This window comes from Nematostella vectensis, chromosome 2, assembly GCF_932526225.1.
Source record: "Nematostella vectensis chromosome 2, jaNemVect1.1, whole genome shotgun sequence".
Classification (NCBI taxonomy): domain Eukaryota; kingdom Metazoa; phylum Cnidaria; class Anthozoa; order Actiniaria; family Edwardsiidae; genus Nematostella; species Nematostella vectensis.
The window spans coordinates 2,977,919-2,996,162 of NC_064035.1; the positions used below are offsets into that span (position 1 = coordinate 2,977,919).

Sequence of the window (18,244 nt, forward strand, 5' to 3'; positions counted from 1 at the left end):
GTGCTATTATTTTCAACCCAGGAACAAATGATTAGATTCAAGCCGGCCTATTATCCTATTATAAAATCACATTATTATATTTGACTAGGGTATGTGCTGCAATTTGTATTATTTGTGAAAATCATCGCCCATATGATAGAGGCTATTTCTGTTTCAGGTCTGATAGGAAATCTGGTGCGCTAATAAAAAAAGAAGAGCTGGTACTATTCATACTCTTCGTCGTCATAGCAGCCTTCGGTCTCCTTGGTAACCTCCTCGTCTGTTTAAATATCACCAAGAACCGCCCCGTGCGCCGTCCAATAAACTGGCTGTTCCTTAACCTGGCTATATCGGACATTACCATCCTCGTTTTCCTAGCGGTGATGTATATCATCGTGCGTGTGGTGAGCCACCCTCGCGGTCCGACCTGTGACGCCTTGTGCAAGTTCCTGACGGCTGGTAATATCGCTTGGGTGGGCGTTGTCTCCTCCACGTGCTCCTTGGTGTGTATTGCGTTAGAAAGATTCCACATGGTCTTCAAACCGACGCGTCACAAATCTCTTTTTCGCGTTGTGAGCGCCAAGAGAGGCATTGCCTTGTCGTGGGTCTTTGGCGTTCTGATAAACATCCCGCTATTCGTGGTAGAGCGATTCGACGCCAAGATCTTGTTTTGCTCCGAAGCTTGGCCGAGCTCGATAGCGTCTAGGTATTACACTGTAACATGGCTCGCTGTAGTAATTATTATTCCTGGGATTCTTATGTTCTTCTTGTATTGGCGCATCATACGCTTCGTGGCTCAATAAGGCGCAACAATCAGCATCAGACTAAATCACGCAACAAGATCACAAAGATCGTAGTGGCCATCAATAGAGAGCTTAAGCAAGTCAACACGAACGGCATCAAAAACGGCGCGCGCGCTCACGAATTGCTGAAAAACGGCGTTGACGTCCGTGACAGGAAATCTAGAACGGCATTTTCCCTATTTTTACGTTCTACGCGCGCGGTCCCGGAAGACACCTGGAAGGGGCGTTCGCACTCTAAAAATCGAAAAGTCACATCAGGTTTATGGAGGGAAAATTCGTTTGCCTCCCATACAAAAACACAAATTGAGCTGCATGTTAAAGTACGGTAGCGGTGTGACGCATCACTGTGCACAGATGCTACGCCATGACGGTCTTCACTCATCGTAAATCGTAAAAGTTGCAGGTTGAACCCGAATGTGAATAACTGCCTCGGTCGCCGACGGTACACCCAATCAGAATTGTCTGGCGCGTTGCGGTCTTTCGCTTTTGAAGCAATGCCAGATGTTAGACTCTTCTAATTTTTGCGCACCCCTCCCCCAGGCAAAACCTGGCTGCTCGCCCGCAACATGCTCAACTCACTCAAGCACAACTCACGCTCAACTCACGCTCACCTCACGCTCAACTCACGCTCAACTCACGCTCAACTCACACTCAACTCACGCTCGACTCACGCTCAACTAGCCCTCTACCAGATGTCCTGTCTTTCAATTTTATCACTGTCAATACAAATCATGCCACTCACTGGTAGCATCTTTTAATTTGACATGATTCTTTTGGTTGGCGTTGAAAAACATTAAAACAACACAGGCTGTTTTTTTGTTATTTTTTACTGCTCTTAGATATAACATAGAATATAACATTTACAGAATCGAAAAAAGTTTTAAAAGACGTTTTAATAGTTGTCCATGTTCTATAACTGCTATAACGAGGTCCTTTGTGATGTGCGTGTCTGTGTTTACATGATTTGTTACTAAATATTGAACTAATTTGTTGGGCGAAGGCCAGCCCCGGCTACCTTCACTTCTATCGTAATTTCAGGTTTTAATGAATCCACCACGTGCTGCACGTGAGTACAGTCTAGCACCCCTAGCGTTAATGAGGGTGATTTATTGTTTGCGAATAACGAACCAACCGCCAAGTAAAAACCCATAGCGATAGAGCATTGTGTTTACGCTAGTCACCCTTTTCACAAATAGCTCCCGAACCACATATTGGTGGAAGAGTCCTGCCCATTGGTACACCGGAACTTCGTGTTCGAAAACATGTAATAGCCAAAGTTGTCTTCTGAGAAGACAGCCCCAGCAATCGGCGTCCATTCGTTATTACACCCCGGAGTTGAACTCTCGGTACAAAGCTCAAAAATGCCATCAACTTGATATAGAGGCACCATGATGTGTTTGCGGGTAACCCCTCGAATATTCACGAACTCGATCAATCTACATGCAGAAGGGTCTAAGTAAGGGCCATAAACATGGACGGGGTCAGCGAACGAGAAGTTCCCGCGCAGATAATCCGTGTAGTCCACGCCGGCGTGAGGAAAGCTGCACGTGACTCGCCAGTGCGTGGATACGTTCTGGAGGGCTTCCATGCGGGGAAGGGAGAGTCGGTACTGGCTCCAGTTCGGGTTGTCCTGGTTCTTAGGGGCGTTGACGTAAAGGGCTGTATATAAGAACTGAGGGGTGGAATATGACTTGACTAGTGTCCATACTGAGCCCGGTTCAGACGTGAAGTCACACGTGACTCTGTAGGCGTCGCCGGCGTCGTCCAGGATGTAGAACTTGGGCAGGTGCGTGAGCCCTACACGCGCGTAATCCACGCACGAGCGCGGGTCCTGCGAAGTATGTCAAAACGTGTGTGATTTCATTTTACTGTTTTATTACCTTGTTCCTTCAAATGAACACAATAGGCAAACGGAAACCATATCCCACATATAATATGGAAAACATTTATACATTATCAACATTCAGTCTAGATAGCAAATTGCATTTTGGAAAAGGCTACCTGTGTAGATGGACCTTAGGGAGCAAATTAGTATGCGGCAAGTTCTGAAGACTTCTGTTCTGAAGATCCAATCGATGCGACGTGATGCAGGCGCTTAGTTTGGTTAGTGTCCGGGTTGTATACATTGCGATGCTTTATGTTATGATGCTATATTTATTTCTCATATGAAATCAGTTCTCAATTTTTGACTAGATGTGAAATGCTATATTCGCTGTATGCTCCGAGTTAGAAAATATACGAGCAAAACATCGGCAGATCACTCTAGTTCCAGAGAAAAACGTGTTATTTCCCCTTTCAAGCAGTATCATCATTATTGACAATTTGACAAAACAAGAGAGCAAAATCACAGAAAGCCAAGATTAAAATAAACATCAAATAATTAGCAACGAGTGTAAATAAAGCCACCACACTTACGCCTTGTTTAATAGTGTTTTTTTTTTCAATATTAAGCTTGAAAAGACGAAGAAAAAAGAAAAAAATCGCATGTTGGCTAAATAAACTGTTGTTCATGTTTCTGTTTTTCTTTTCTTTAGGGTGAGCTTCCTGTTTAGTGAAATTCCATAAAAAAAAAATTATTGTGACAAATATGCCCCCAATCTCGATTTGTTTTATTAAGGGTATTCAAATTTCAATTCTAAAACTTAAAAAAAGCAAATTATGATTCATGGAAAGGCAATAACTTACGCTTTTTGCAAGTGGGACTGCCACAAACAATGATCCTGGCTTCGACTTGACCTTCGTACTGAGATCCTTCCTCGACAGAAACACGTCAAAGATCTCGCACAGGCCAAGGGCTTGGTCGTCGTCTTTTGCGCGATAGTTGTAGTAGAGGCAGAAGTCTTGTCTGCGGCACCGCGCACTGCACGCAATCAGCCCGGCGACGATCAAGGACAGGGAGGGTGGTAGATCCAGCGCCTTGTCCTCTTCCGTCACACCCGACATTGTGACGAACTCAGGCGCAACCGTGTGCACGAAAAGAACGAGAAAAACGACGAGATACGCGAGGTCTGCCATGGTGTGTGATATGTCAGCTTGTCTAACAGGGAGCTAACGTACTGATGAGATATAGCATAGATTTCAATAGGCTGGAAAGACTATTGTTCATCAATAATTTATACAAATCAACACAATCTTTTTATTCACTCTATTAAGAATCGAAATGTATTAACTTTTTGTAAGAAAAATATCTAAAGATTTGGATTTTTGTTTTCAAGGGAACTTGGCTCGAACTTGGTCATTCTCGGATTCCAGGATTTTTCTATCTTGCCGTTTTTCAGGTGAGAGAAAGCCCATGGAACTTGGGATATTGGTCGTATTAGATAAAAATATTCCAAACATATAGTTTATTAGTCTTATTAAAGACCTGGGAGGTATGGGTAGCTAATTATGTTGATGTTATAGAAGTCTAAATATTTATGCCCGAAGGACTGCTATTAGCAATTAATAATTTATTCAGGCTTCAAAATCTAAAGCGTTTCTTTACGTTTGTTTAACCACTTGAGCTTGGGATATAGAGATAATGGATAAGAATTCCAAACACACAATTCATTGAGTCTTATATTAATGAACCGAGGGATTACGTATAATGATCTGATCATCATGTGTGATAGATGTCTATAGTCTAGATTATCATCAATAATTTATACGAAACCTGAAACTATTTTTATTATAAAGCCTCCTTATGTAAGAACGTATTACAAGGGAACTTAGTATATGTAAATTCTTAGTTCTTTTTAAAAAGACCTAAAGAAAAGGTTAATATTTATTGGGAGAGGAGGGCTGCTTAGTCGAATTTTTCCCGGTTCAAAAATTTCGACCCTCTCTCCATTTAAAGCCCGAAAATGGCGACCCTCCCCCAAAAAGGCGACCAAAAGTTAAGGCCCTCCCCCAGAACAAAAAAGAAAATTAATCCATCGACTTCGTCCATGTAAACTGTCGTATTGGTTATTTTATTGTGTGTGTATGTGTTATTTTACTATGTGTGTGTATGTGGAGGCGGCTGGAGCCGGCCTTAAAACATCATCAAGTCAGGAGCAGTGTTGTATTTCAAGCCCATTTTCCAGGGTTGTAAATAGTAGTGTATATAGGGGTTCCGGGGCAACAGACTTCGCCATTGGTTCAAACCATTTATTGTAGTTATAACTAGAGTTTGATATTAAAAGAGTTTCAAAATCTGAAATAATCACATGTATATTATCAAATGGATTCAGTGTTACAACAACTTGAGATGTAAGTAAAAAATTTATATTGTTTAAAAGAGATTTACCCGCTTGCTCCTGTAATCTTGTTCGATGCAGTAGTAGTTTCAAATGTTCTGGGTTCACGTTTATGACGGCAAAAATTAATAATTTATCAAAAATCATCGTTTAGATTAATACAGGCATATAATACCCCGTGAAATGTTTGCCATTCTCAGACATTCGAATTGCTCCTGCCCACCAGAATTGTTATTTGCATATCTTTTCATACAACCAATCTGAAAAGCCTTTAAAGAAGGCCGATCACGCCGCCATTTTTGCTCTCGCTCAATGCCGAGACTTCATTCGTAGATCGTTATTTTGAGGTTTCCTTGTTCTTTTTTCAATAAAAAACAATAACCAAGGAGTGGTCGATCAACATTCTTTAAGGCCTGGCTAAACTAGACGCAATTTTGCGGTATGTCGCCTACATGTCTCCTAGTTTAGCCACCAAGCGAGACATTGTTAGTAGCGTGCGACAAATCTTGTAGCAGCGACAAAGAAAACGTTTCTCGTAGAATTGAGACACATTTCCGTCTTGCGCTTTACAATATTTGTCGGGCACTACATCTTTTTGGCGGTAGCTAAACTAGGAAACATTTAGGAGAGATTTCGCCTAGTTCTCGTTATATATAGATTATTGCAATCGTACATCATTGGTTCAACAACAGTACTTTTGGTAAAATATTATAATTTTTATTGATTCAACCAAAACCTTATAGCAACAAAAAAATTACAGCAGATGGGTTCTTTTCATCTTTTCCATCACCGTAAATATACAGCAACTTTTATTTTTAAGTCCAGAAGGATATGGATATATCGTTTTATGGACCAGCATTAAACCGTCTTTGATGTGAGTGAAGTTGTGATAGCTTGTGAGAGTCCACACCGAGCCATGGCTTCAAGTCATAACATGCCTAAACCTGCTAGACATTGCAGTGTGCACAAGTACCCTTATCATAACAACACCTTCACAAAAACAACATATGACTTTTCGTGGAATCACAGCTAAAATTGAAATGATTACCTAGTCAAACATAGTTATACTAAACTGAAACAATACACTAAAAAGTCAGCAGATATTAAGCTTATTTCAAATTAGAATTTGTTGAAGACAATAGTTAAATAGAAGTGGGAAACTAAGAGAAGACACTACAAAAAAACTACTAAAAAACATAATTAAAACACAATATACCCTCATAGTACATTGAGCTTTCACTTATGAAAGTCTCTCCCAAAGTGCACATGTTGAACAATTTGCTTCTTGCTCAGTCTTAAAAATTTAATCTTTCTGTGATTTGTTTATAATATTCTTTGTTGCAAAATCATGACAATTTAGCAGAAAGTGAGCAGTACAATTGTGATGATTTACTTTTTTGGAAAGAATCAAATAGTTAAACCAAATGAATAATCATAATGGACATCAGATTGACCACCTTGGAACAGCTAGTGTCCCACACTTTGCATACACATACATGGCTTTGCTAAGAGGAGTACAACATCATTTGGTAGCATTAGGTATCATAATGGAAAATGGATAGTATTCTATGATGCACACACCCTGCTCCCCCCTAGGTATCACCAGCTATGCTTTGCTATACAAGTTACATTACCACAGGCCAATCCAAATAATGCAATGGTTCTCATACATTTTACCTCTTTTGCCAGAATATACAATCATAGGTTAATCTGGTTATGCTCAATCTAATCAAACATCACATCATATAATAAAGCCCGGTAGAAAAATTCCACCTGATTTTAATACTTGTTGAGACCAAATAATCTGACTTTGTACATCTGAGGAAACTTTGGCACCAGAGAAAGCAGAAGAAGGGAGACCGCATTGATGATGAAGTGAATCCCATCATACTTTGTGTAGAAACTTGTGATCATAAACCTATAAGGCAACAGGATCAAAGAGGACAGTTTAATGGAACTCTGGTTTTGTGACCATTCTCTATGGAATAATTTCTAGGGCTATTTCTTGACTAGGGCCAAAATCAAAGGAAAGAGTCTTGGCCCATTTGTTAAGAAAGGCAGCTTGCTGTTAACAATAAAAACAGGGCCTGGTATTAACTTAGGCTCTCGTACACATTTCTGAGTGTTTTACGACATTTATATTTGTTTTTGATAATGACGACTGCAAGAATTCAGATTCAAAGTTTGTTCAGTGCAGGCTGATTACAGCGCAGCCTGACCAATCAAAAACATTTGCCATACAGACATAGTGCTTTTAATAGTGTACAGTAGATAACAATAACACCCTTTTTAATTATAATAATAACAACAGCAACAGCAATAGCAACATTAATAACATCAATAACAATAACAATGACAATGACAATGATAATGATAATAATAACCTACTATTGAAGTAAGTATCAAAATAAATGAAAAACTCACAAGAATATTGGGATAAGAGTAAAGAATTTCCTTGTCTGTGTAAATTGTACTCCTTGATTAATCTGTTCCCAGTGTGTGAGTCGTCTTGCCTTGCCTTGATCCGACGTTTCAAAAGGAGTGCCTTTCACATAGTGTAGCAGCAGGAACATACACTGGAGGAGTGTAGAAAATGTGATATCATTAGACCCACTGAAAGGATGAGCAAATGTTACATTTGGGTTGAATATTTAAACCCATCAAAGACAGTGAAACCTAATGTGAACCCTTACCAAAATATGGGCTGTAAAACTCAATAAAGGAGGGAGAAGGTATACGTGTTTGGCCTGTTATTGTAAATTCAGCTAAAAAAGATAAGGAAATCCATGGCATTTTTTAAATAAAATTTTGTTTAATAAGTTCAATTTAGTTTTCTTGTCTAGGTAGTTCCATTAATTTAGTGTTTTGTGATGCAAACAATTTTGAGAATCTTCTCTTAAACCTCAGCTACATTGACAGCAGGTATTATTTGTGAAGTAGCCCAACAGCTGTATATTGCTGACCTACCAGCTGTGGTGAAACAATTCAACCTGCCCTAAGCCTGTGTGATCAGTTTGTCAGAGTGCTTTGAGTAATATGCTAATCAAGATAACAAAAGGAAATCTGTACAATAAAATAAGCAATCATCAAGGAATATATAATCGTAAGAATGAGGCTAGAGCCAAATCAATAAAAATATATTTCCCTATTATACTTAATTTTCTTGGATACACTTAAAAATACATACATGATGGATATAAACTTTATTACTTGTTACAAACACAGGGAATAAACATGATGCAGTTAAGATCTTCAACACCGATCATAACCATCTGTAGTCTGCACGTACTGTGATTACATAGCACGTCGTTAATCCTACAGGACTTGCAATTTTGAGTCTCTACATTAACATAAAGAGAACAGACATTTTGCTTGAATGGTTTGCAAAATTCAGGGGGCTGAAACGGGGAGACAAGATCACTCAAACGTTCTTAACCTTCTATGATAATGTTTCCTCTTCATAAGGAACATCCAAATCAAACATCGCAATAGATTTGTTGAACTGTTGAATGAAGATGGCGAAGTTCCAGCCGTTTACTTACCAAATTATGCATCGTATTTGTCAGAGTCCAGGCGGTGGAAGTAGCGAAAAACGGCACACTAAGAATAACTAGATGGCCAAGTATAATCATGATGATGTACGTTAGCCATGTCCCTTTGCTATCCAGCCAGGATTCGTTAGGGTTGTCGATACTGTGAGCTGTGCCGACCTGCATATTTACAAGTTTTCTTTCCTCTTCTTCCAACTGCGCAAGTAAAAACCCCTAGGCAGACTCGCACATGGCAATAGTGGGGAACGCCGCTGTATTTGACTGCGTTTGCAGGCACATTTCGTTCCCAGCTGGGACGGGTTGTTTTTTTTAGTTGTATATTCTCGGTATATTTAAACCTATTAATATGGCAGTAAAACTGAACTACAAGTTTGGTACGCATAAAAAATGATTAAATACAATACAATAATTTCTATTTGGTATAACACAATGTTAATTAGCTCAAGACAGGCGCAAATTTGTTGGTGGAAGGCCGCCAAATTTATTGGTAGATGTGCACTTTCAGTACCCCGTACACTGATTTGGTTTACTCGGTTTAGTAAGAGTGAAATATTTACGCTTTCGAGTTGCGATGTTTCGATATCCCGATTGAGTCGGTACACGGCATTTCACACTAAAAATACTTCCCCTGTTCGCTCTAGGGGAAAAACTGAAAGAAAATAAATGTGATTTGGTACAAAATCTTTGTCTATGGTGACCGTGTAGACCTATAACTCTGTTATCTCAAAATTTTAAGGAGAGGAAAAAGCCGTTAACCTGCACTTAAGGACAAAGACAAATTGCTCAGAATTGTGTAAATAATATCAATGTCATTTACTTATACTGTTAAAAGTTCTTCTTCGCTGACGAAGCACAAACTCCCGGGGGGCATTTCTAGAAAAACAGACGGGGGTGCTCGACAGCAAAATCAATTTTAACTCTAAGGGATGGCACTGAGGGCGTGGTCAACAACAATTTTTACCCCTAAGAGATAGCACATTGGGTGTGATCGAAGGAACCTATATTGTTATGTTACCGACAATATAGCCGAAAGTATCAACCAATCAGTTGACGTGTGGTTTATTGTAAAATACGTTTCGAGCGATTGGGCCACCATTTAGCGTGAGATACCCTAAAAGATAGCAGAATGGGAAAAATCTTCCTCCCCCGGCGTGTAAATCCCTAAAAGATAGTAGAATCGGAAAAATTCTAAAACACCCCCTAAGAGATAGCAATTGGTAAGAATTTTATACCCTAAAAGATAGGTCGAGCACCCCCGTCTACTTTTCTGGAGAGTCCCCCCCGGGCACAAACATCATCATCATCATCACTCATTTTGTTTTATAAGAAAGTGATATGAAGCTCATCCGTAAATTCGAAAAATACCTGCACGCCAAAAATTGCTACCCTAAAAAATGCTCTATAAGCAAAAATTTCCCTTAAAAACTGTTGTTTCTGGTCGCCAAAACGTTGCATAAGTTTTCATAAAGGAATGGAGATCACAGAAAATCGAGTACCAAGATATCAGGCGGAAAATCCCAGTGCCAAGGCGCCCTAAAATTATAGCGTGAAGGAAAGTTTTTAGCGCAAACAAAAGTCGTGTAAGCTTCATAGATATTGTTTATTTACAACCAACCCTAATATTTACATGCTGATGACTGTGTAACTCTCAACAGTGCAAGAAATATGGCCTGCCCCGTTTAACAAAGATAACTGGCGAATGCAACGGTATGCTATGTCTGAGAGAACGAAAAAAATGCCGGGCTCAGCTATATATGTGCTTTGCTGTTTGTAGAGAATGGTGGATGATTCCGTGAAGAAGTTCGCCAACATTCCTTTTGATCTCTTTTAAACCAAGCGTGAAATTGCCATACTGGGCGTTTAACTGCTGCTGTTTTCAAGGGGTTGAATGTTTCTCAAGATCATATTTACAAAAAGGACTGCGCCCTTTTCTACTTATCCTGTTGACATCGAAGTGACTAATTGGTGACAACTTCCCATAAGCCTTGTAACGTAAAGCCGTCTTTTAGTTTCTCCACAGCGAGACCAAGATTATCTGAGTAGACGGGCTCACGGTCACTCGTCTAGCAAAAGGATACACTGTTAGCAGACTACCAAACCTCAGCAAAGGGCAACAACTTATAAAAGGGCTCAGGATACAATTTAGCATTTCTGCGAACTTACCCGGAATCAGACAAAATAAGAAAAAAAACACATAAAGAGCCTCTTAAAACCGGGTATCGCAATTTCTAGCTCATTACTACGGCCAAGCAATCCTGCGAGGGAAGGATGGAGTGGAGGAAAAAAAGGGAAGGAAATAATGAACGAATAGACCAAAAAAGCCTAGATGAGGTCTGAAGAAAGGAAAGGAAATAAATAAATGGACAGGGCCCTAAAAATGAGCGGAACCCGTTTTACTTACTTTTTCACCATCTGCAAAGTACGCCTGTAAAAATGAAAAATATATTTGCTACGAATCAATCCATGAGACTTTTATGTGTTAAACAAGAAGTGACTGAATATTTACCCCCCCCCCCCCCCCCACACACACACACCAAACACACACACATCAATGTTGTAGGTACGGCCATACATACCCATAAGTTCTGGTATACTTACAGCGAACGCATCAGTTGACCCCTCATTCACAATCTCGATATCGTCCTGTACCGGATCCACAGTAATTTTATCCAAGGCTTCAGGCTAGAAAAAGGTATTATAAATAAAGAAAAGTTAAACAAAGAACATGACGCCATTATACAAACGTGGTGAACAGTCCAAGCAGCACAGTAAACCGCATGTTTGAGAAACGCCATTTATTGGGCCACATGGTAGGCCCCAATAATTGTTTTGGAGCTACAATCTTCGTCCCCTCATCTTCGACTCCAAAAGAGTCAGAAAACAGGTCAGATAATTGCCCCCGTTTCTTTTACAATATAATATCTAGAGCGATTTGATTCAGGCTACAAACTTACACACATTGATATTTTTCAAACCTTACCTTATCCTCAGTTTCAAACTCTACGCCAAATATTGGGCTTGCACTATACACCTGTTAAAATATAAAAGTCAATATCCTTTGACTCGAAAACTCGAAAGCTCATGTCTTTAAATACATGTGTATGTCACCTTTTGTAAACTTTGGATTTCTTTGACTGCTTCTTGGAGTTTTTCTACTGGATCGACACGAAAACCAAGCACATACCCTCCACTCTGAAGAAAGAAAGAAACAGAACAATCATGAGGCCAAACAGATTACTAGGTGACTTTCATCCCACTTCTGAAACCATTTTCCGATGCAGAACAAATACACACATAGCAAGGTTATGTATTAACTTGCGAGTCGACCCCTAGGTTTCTGTGCAAGTCTGCTGATACAGTGGGCGCTAATAAAGGAAGACGAAACACATAGTAACACATTACATTACCTGCTGTGACGTTTCAACGACTAATGCCAATCCAAATTTGGAATCGCGGATACGCACTGTTTTCTGAAATAGCCATAGTAGGATATTTAAAGCATTACATGCGTTTCAATGGAAATGACGTCGGATATTTGGGAAGCATTATTTTTGCATCATGCTGTTTCGCCTTAACTTGACTTTCTATTTTAATTCTTATTGCTTACCTAAGTGATGTTTTTACCAAAGGCCTTTTTGTCAGTCCACTTACCATTTGCAAATATGGAATGCTGACGTTGAATGTGTCGTTCATGTTGGCATGCCACACAAGCCGTACATTGGTGATGTAAAATGTGCCAAGATTGCCCTGAAATAAGGAAACATATTTGGTGAATAACAGTAATTATGCTTTGATTGTATTGGAGGTAAACCAAAAGATATGATGATTTTCCAACAAGTGTATAATAACACATAATCAACACATTCTTGCTTTTATATATATGAACCGCAAATACCTGATCGCTAGAGAGATTCCACACTCCATTGATCTATGAAGGAAAACATAAAACCATATTGCCATCTTTTTTAATTAGAAAATTTAACGTTTTTTTAAACGTTTCAGAAAATAACTACTCATTCTAAATTATATCTGTGAAATGCCTCTGTATATTACCTTATCATAAACTTGCTCTAGAGGTAGCAGCCGAAGTTGTTTGTTGAGAATTAGGGCTCCTCTAAGTTTTAGGTCTCTGTACAGTTTTGATGACTCATAAGCCCTGGGGAATTACAAAGTTGGTATAAGGTACGCTTTGGGCATGTAGTACATAGCCCATAGCCAATTTCTGCTACTGGGGACTCCAGAGTGTTTAAATGCAGTGAAACTGGAGATGGAACAAGTGAGAAAATAACACCTGAAAACTGGTCTTGATTTGAATCCACTAAACAGAGGCCAACCACAAGCAGTTGCTTCTAAATAATATATTAAACAGTAAAGACCCACTAGTTGCAATGCATTATTCTCAGCACTATTCATTTTGCAACTGTTCTTTGTTATACGCAAGCAAAACAGTGATTATTGACAAATCAACTGATTTTTGTCAGATAAACAGGACCCCCAGAAAAAAAAACTTCAAGAGTAATGATAGTGATTTGTATTAAGCCACCTCAGTGTGACTTTATGCAGAGTATATAGACTGGAGAATAAATATGAATGAAAAAAAAACAAAAAAAAAAACGAAAGAGTATTTAATTTAAATAGAACATAATAAGCAGGAGATAAATTTGTGAATTGCTCTTCATCAGCTTGGCAACCCCAACAACCGTTTTACCTGAATACTGAAATGACAGTGGTGAAAAGCCTGGGACTTCCAGAGACCTGCACAACGAGAATAAAAATATGGCTTATTCACCTCAGTCAACTCCTGCCTTACAAAGGTTCTACTATTGCAAAACACCAGGAAACCTTCCAGTGAATCTTAAGGGTGTACTGACATTAGTGTTGCTCAGTAACGACATTGCTACGCTGGTGGTGTTGAGTGCGCACATATACAAAACACGGAATTCGTCATACACAAGCTTTCTTGAAATGAAAGAAACAAAAATATGCACTCTAAGTTCACATAAATGGACTTTATGTTGATCTCAACCTCACCTTATTTCCCATGTTTGTAAAAACAAACAAACATTCAGCGAAGACTTTTAAGGCAATGTTTTTAAAGCCCAAGGTTTCAATTTTCACTATATCTGCGCGGGCTGCAAACACCGGTTGCAGACGCTCGCCCAAGCACTGAAAATCATATTTCAAAGTAGCGCGTGCTGTATCCAAATTTATAAAATATTATTTTAGTTTTGATCATGACATGACGGATATCGTTCCTTAGAAGTGTAAATACCACGAAACACTATTGATATTTGTGTTTAAACTTCATTTCAATTTCATCATCAGATCATGTAAGATATCAGCGTGTTTGAGCAGGCCGTCTGTGCACGCGTAGGCTTTGTTTTACTTCTGGTTATGCATTTTCTAAAAAAAGTTTTTATTGTCGCCAAAATATTTCAAAACGCAATATTTTTTTTCATTATTCCATTCACTATTGAAATCTCCTTTATATAGCTAAGCATGGATTTAGCGTTAATCTAACAGAAACGGAAATTATATCAAGTAATCTGGATTTCAGGAAAAAATCGTCAAAAATAATTCCTGATTCATTTCTAAAATGCATGCTTGGCTTAATGTGCCAATCTCTCAAGATTCATAAAACATATTTAATATTTATTATCGACCAAGTTTACTTGAAATATTTGCTTTTTTTCTGTATCTATGACGTCACATGATGACGTCACAGGATAACGTCATCTAAAAAGTCAGCACACTTTTGGTTGTCAACTTGGCAAATATCAGACCCTTATTACTTTCTACAAGAATTTTATGCTTTATTCAATTTTCCTTAGCAACAGATGTCAGTACCCCTTAAAACAAAGAAGACTAAAAGTAACTAGCCTGTTTTTACAGACTTTAGCAGATGTTGTCTGTAAGATTTCACACATGACTTGGTCTCAAGATATTACAAAGGATCAGAAGAAAACAAACAATCACAAAGAAACTTGCTCTCAAAAGAGCCAGCATACTCACCAGATTGGTGAAAATAAATTCAAATCTTGTGTTGTTGCATTTGGTTAAAATGTACAAGGCCTCTGTCTGACCTCTGAGTTTCTTCAAAAGACACACAGATACAGTAGTAATTATGTAAGTTTATAAACAATTAGTTAAAAAACACTTTTAAACATACAGTGATTTTGACTTACTGAGTGAGCTGTTCTTGTTGAAATATTCACGACACATGAAAACCCCACAGCTGTAAGTAAAAATGTTATGGAATAAATAGAAATTAAAAAATGGACAGCCCATCTAACACTCAATACACTTACAGAGATTCACTCTTGGCATACTCTGAGAGTGCCAAATAAGCCTGAGATTTGTGACAAGCAATCTCCCTGAAGAAAGAAAAATAACTGAGTCACTCATAGTTTAAAATTGTCAATAACTTGGCTAACAAGGTTGAACCCAGGAATCCTTGCAAGGAAGGCAACAAGGGAGGGGTCAAGGGAGATTTTCGTTATTATCTTTATTATTAACGGAAACATGCAATCGTTCAGGGTAGGGTTTTTTTATTTCTCCAGGATACAAGCATAGTGTTGCGCATCAGAGCATAACAAAAGTTCTAACGCTAGGTTTATTAACCCTTTCACTACTGAAGCCCAATGTGTGTCACATCCTGCTGTTCCTGGAGCCTAATTAGCATTCCCCACTAATTTACACACCAAAACAAAACATGCATGCTCAGTAGGTTTTGGAGGCAGATTGTAAAGAATAAAGCACAGAAACAAGTAGTGCAGATAATGAAGTTTTTAATGAACTAAAATATTGGCGTTTTTGCCACTATTGCTTAGAGCTATAATGATTTGAATTTACAATTTCATACAAAAATTCAAATTTCGCGCCATCTTCTCTACCAATGATCTCAAATTTTGCATCATTTACAAGATTATTGTTTATCTTAGACACAAAATATAAATAGAACATATAATAACCACATCATAGCCGAGTCCATGGACACGCTGTCTGTTTTCTTGCCCAAGGTAAACTTTGTAGTTGCACACGTAGCCGTTGTTCGCGTCGGCCGCCATCCACACTTTTATGCCGTATTTCATCGGCTTTGCAGGCATATATTGGCGAAAGCAAAGTCTTCCCTTGAAGGCAATCATTCCCTCATCGACTGATTTGTCCTTTGAGGGCTCGTAAGCTTGCTGGATATTTTTTAAGACATCGCTCAGTACCGTACGAACTTTAAAGAGACGGTCGTAATCGGCGTCCCCATGTTGTAGCTCGTTGTTCGGATCGCTGAAGTGCAGGAATTGGGCGATCTCTTCAAACCTTGTCTTGGGAATCACGTCCTGAATCCCAAGGTTTCCAAATAGAGCGTTTTGAGACCAATAAAGGGCTTGCTGTGGCAAGGAATTAATTCCCATCACTAGCGCTACCCCAAGGAACATGCGGAGTTCGTCGGGAGTGACGTCCTTCCACTTCGCCAGCCGTGCCTCTCTATCGGCCTTCTGCCCGATAATAGATTGTTCATATCGGTTAGTTTCGTCAGAAATTAAACCAATAAGTTCATCCGAAAACATCAGCTTTTGCATCTTCTGATACCGTTTTCTTCAACCGTTGTTGCCCGGTGAAGTCCTCAAGGTCGAAATGCGTGAGTTGCTCCGACCAATTTTCAACACTATCTTCGTCGCTCTCGTCTTCGCTTTCTTCCTCAGAAGAACTGCTTTCTTCCTCAGAAGAAAGTTCAAAACCCTGAAACTCATTTTTAGAATTGTTTACATCATCATTCTCGTCAGGATTAACACCAAAAATCGCTCTAAATTCGCTCGCATCGATCGCTAAAGATTCCGCCATGTTTGCAGTACAGGGGTGACTGATAAGTTTTTGGTAGGCGCTCACGCACTTCATACAATGATAAATTATGCGCAGTTGGTGGGATTTGATTGGCTAATGTCGTAAGAACAATAGTCCACGTGTTTCCTGCAGCATGAATTCCCTAGGGAGGAGAGGAACGATTGTTTTAAGTTGTATGCAAATTGGCCGCTTTTGGCCGCTCCAGGAAAAACGTCACACTTCCGTTTGGCCGCTTTTGGCCGTTTTGATAGTGAAAGGGTTAAACTTCAATCTCGAGAATACTACACTCATAAGATTTTATTTCAATAATGTTTGTGTAATATGAATCTCAACTATAAAACTAATGGTGGAGGAGTAGATCAATTAGAATTTAAACCTGATCTTGAACAAAGACAACCACATTATAGATAGGAAGACTTTCCTGCCATTTGAGAAAAATAATGGTGAACATTTTGAAATTTCTCATTGCAATGACATAATTGTAGTCATCAGTGCAAATTGGAAGCTTAAAGAAGACAGAAGGCAAGGTATTTGATTGAGTAAAAGCTCTAAATTGAAGAGGAAGCAACGAAGTATGTATATAGAGCTCATCCAGCTTCACAGAAGGGGTAGATCTAATCTTAAATCTGCTTCAACGAAATATGCAGAATTCAAAATAAAACACTAGTCTAACTTTATACTGTAGTAAATCACCAAATTCTGCTGCTCATCAACCTCGCTAAAAAGCTATTCTTTGCTGTTATAAATGGTCTTGGTTCTCATTTTGTTCTGTTTGTTTAAATAAAGAATACAAGTTCGTAAGTTCCAACTACAACCAGTTCTGACGTTCTCTTATGCTGTTATTTGTTTAGTCCTTTTCCCCGAGTGCGCCCCCACCCCACCCCCACATGATGCTGTTATGGACCTCCTGGATCTGCCACAAATCTTACCTCTGTCTCCATTATTTCCTTTTGTATCTTCAACAGAATCCAGCTTGTCAATCATAACCTGTCAATAATCCATCATTTTTTACTATAAGCATGGCAATAACATTGACTAGCTACCCTCATACACGGAGTTCGCATTTCTGCCACAATAACACGCCAAATAATTACTTTTCATACAAAACTTAGTACTGTGATTCTAAATGTTTTTAGATGAGTTACAGATGAGTTATACTGCACTTTTCTCTTAAGATATAGACAGACGTTGCTTGGAGATCATGTCAACAAAAGAGGAGTAACCACAAAACTTACCTCTCCCGCACGTAACTGCATTTGTCTGTCGAAAAAAAACCATAACGTTAAAGCAAGCGGCCTTACAAAAAAAACGCCAAGTAATGAATACTCACTGAAGAGTGATATCAAAGCGAACATCTCGATCTTCCCATAAATTCGCATCCATTTTGTTTTTATCGCTTCAGATAACCTTAGTAACCTCGCGTTGATTTCAAGCAGAGAGACACTGGCTCTAACAAAGGGTACCCATAACTCTCATAACAATGCAAGATTCAGATACGAGAAAGATCAAGAGAACATATACCACATATAACAGCTAGGAAGTTTATTGAAACCACACATAACATTAGGGAGCAGTAATTATTTAGCGAAGGGAAAGGCTGCTATATCTGGGAAGGAGTGGTTGCATGTGCGATTTCTTGAACTCAGATGTTATGTGGGAGAGGCCTTTTTTTAACAGGTATTATGATCAATTTTAGCCTCCAAAGTCTGGAATTTCGAACTTTTCTTTGAAGAGGCACAGACCCCTTACAAAATAAGAGCATAAATGTGATGCGCCTTTTTTTGCTGAGCTCCGGCGTCTTTACTAAAAATTACTAGGTAGAGACTATTGAACGAGATGCATTAAGTCGCTCCTC

The 18,244-nt window shown here is 39.0% G+C and overlaps 3 protein-coding genes across 3 annotated transcripts; all 3 read right to left on the reverse strand.

Annotated features, from left to right (window-relative positions):
• Nucleotides 1-1,557: 1,557 nt before the first annotated feature.
• Nucleotides 1,558-3,926, reverse strand: LOC116619897. Its single transcript, XM_032385217.2, has 2 exons — nucleotides 3,468-3,926; nucleotides 1,558-2,613 (listed from the first exon to the last, which is right to left on the reverse strand). The coding sequence occupies exons 1-2, from the start codon at nucleotides 3,795-3,797 to the stop codon at nucleotides 1,969-1,971; spliced, it is 975 nt and encodes a 324-aa protein (XP_032241108.1). The 5' UTR covers nucleotides 3,798-3,926; the 3' UTR covers nucleotides 1,558-1,968.
• Nucleotides 3,927-5,694: 1,768 nt separating this feature from the next.
• Nucleotides 5,695-8,773, reverse strand: LOC5515593 (ORM1-like protein 3). Its single transcript, XM_001635668.3, has 3 exons — nucleotides 8,542-8,773; nucleotides 7,424-7,575; nucleotides 5,695-6,917 (listed from the first exon to the last, which is right to left on the reverse strand). Exons 1-3 carry the CDS (start codon nucleotides 8,713-8,715, stop codon nucleotides 6,779-6,781), a joined length of 465 nt encoding a protein of 154 aa, XP_001635718.1. The 5' UTR covers nucleotides 8,716-8,773; the 3' UTR covers nucleotides 5,695-6,778.
• Nucleotides 8,774-10,136: 1,363 nt separating this feature from the next.
• LOC5515545 (Bardet-Biedl syndrome 5 protein homolog) lies at nucleotides 10,137-17,807 on the reverse strand. Its single transcript, XM_001635669.3, has 16 exons — nucleotides 17,720-17,807; nucleotides 17,625-17,649; nucleotides 17,319-17,376; nucleotides 14,859-14,924; nucleotides 14,736-14,785; nucleotides 14,563-14,643; nucleotides 13,259-13,305; nucleotides 12,604-12,706; nucleotides 12,446-12,478; nucleotides 12,202-12,297; nucleotides 11,958-12,020; nucleotides 11,659-11,742; nucleotides 11,531-11,581; nucleotides 11,149-11,232; nucleotides 10,952-10,975; nucleotides 10,137-10,613 (listed from the first exon to the last, which is right to left on the reverse strand). The coding sequence occupies exons 1-16, from the start codon at nucleotides 17,770-17,772 to the stop codon at nucleotides 10,509-10,511; spliced, it is 1,023 nt and encodes a 340-aa protein (XP_001635719.2). The 5' UTR covers nucleotides 17,773-17,807; the 3' UTR covers nucleotides 10,137-10,508.
• Nucleotides 17,808-18,244: the final 437 nt, after the last annotated feature.

Coding starts and splice junctions, on each gene's coding strand:
- LOC5515593 (XM_001635668.3), bottom strand. CDS start 8,715: ATGCAGGTCGGCACAGCTCACAGTATCGACAACCCTAACGAATCCTGG. Junction 7,576..8,541: donor CAAATACGATGCATAATTTG/GTAAGTAAACGG, acceptor ACACTCCTCCAG/TGTATGTTCCTGCTGCTACA. Junction 6,918..7,423: donor ACTCTTATCCCAATATTCTT/GTGAGTTTTTCA, acceptor GTTGCCTTATAG/GTTTATGATCACAAGTTTCT.
- LOC5515545 (XM_001635669.3), bottom strand. CDS start 17,772: ATGGATGCGAATTTATGGGAAGATCGAGATGTTCGCTTTGATATCACT. Junction 12,707..13,258: donor ACTGTCATTTCAGTATTCAG/GTAAAACGGTTG, acceptor GTAATTCCCCAG/GGCTTATGAGTCATCAAAAC. Junction 11,582..11,658: donor AAATCCAAAGTTTACAAAAG/GTGACATACACA, acceptor ATATTTTAACAG/GTGTATAGTGCAAGCCCAAT.
- LOC116619897 (XM_032385217.2), bottom strand. CDS start 3,797: ATGGCAGACCTCGCGTATCTCGTCGTTTTTCTCGTTCTTTTCGTGCAC. Junction 2,614..3,467: donor CAGTCCCACTTGCAAAAAGC/GTAAGTTATTGC, acceptor CATACTTCGCAG/GACCCGCGCTCGTGCGTGGA.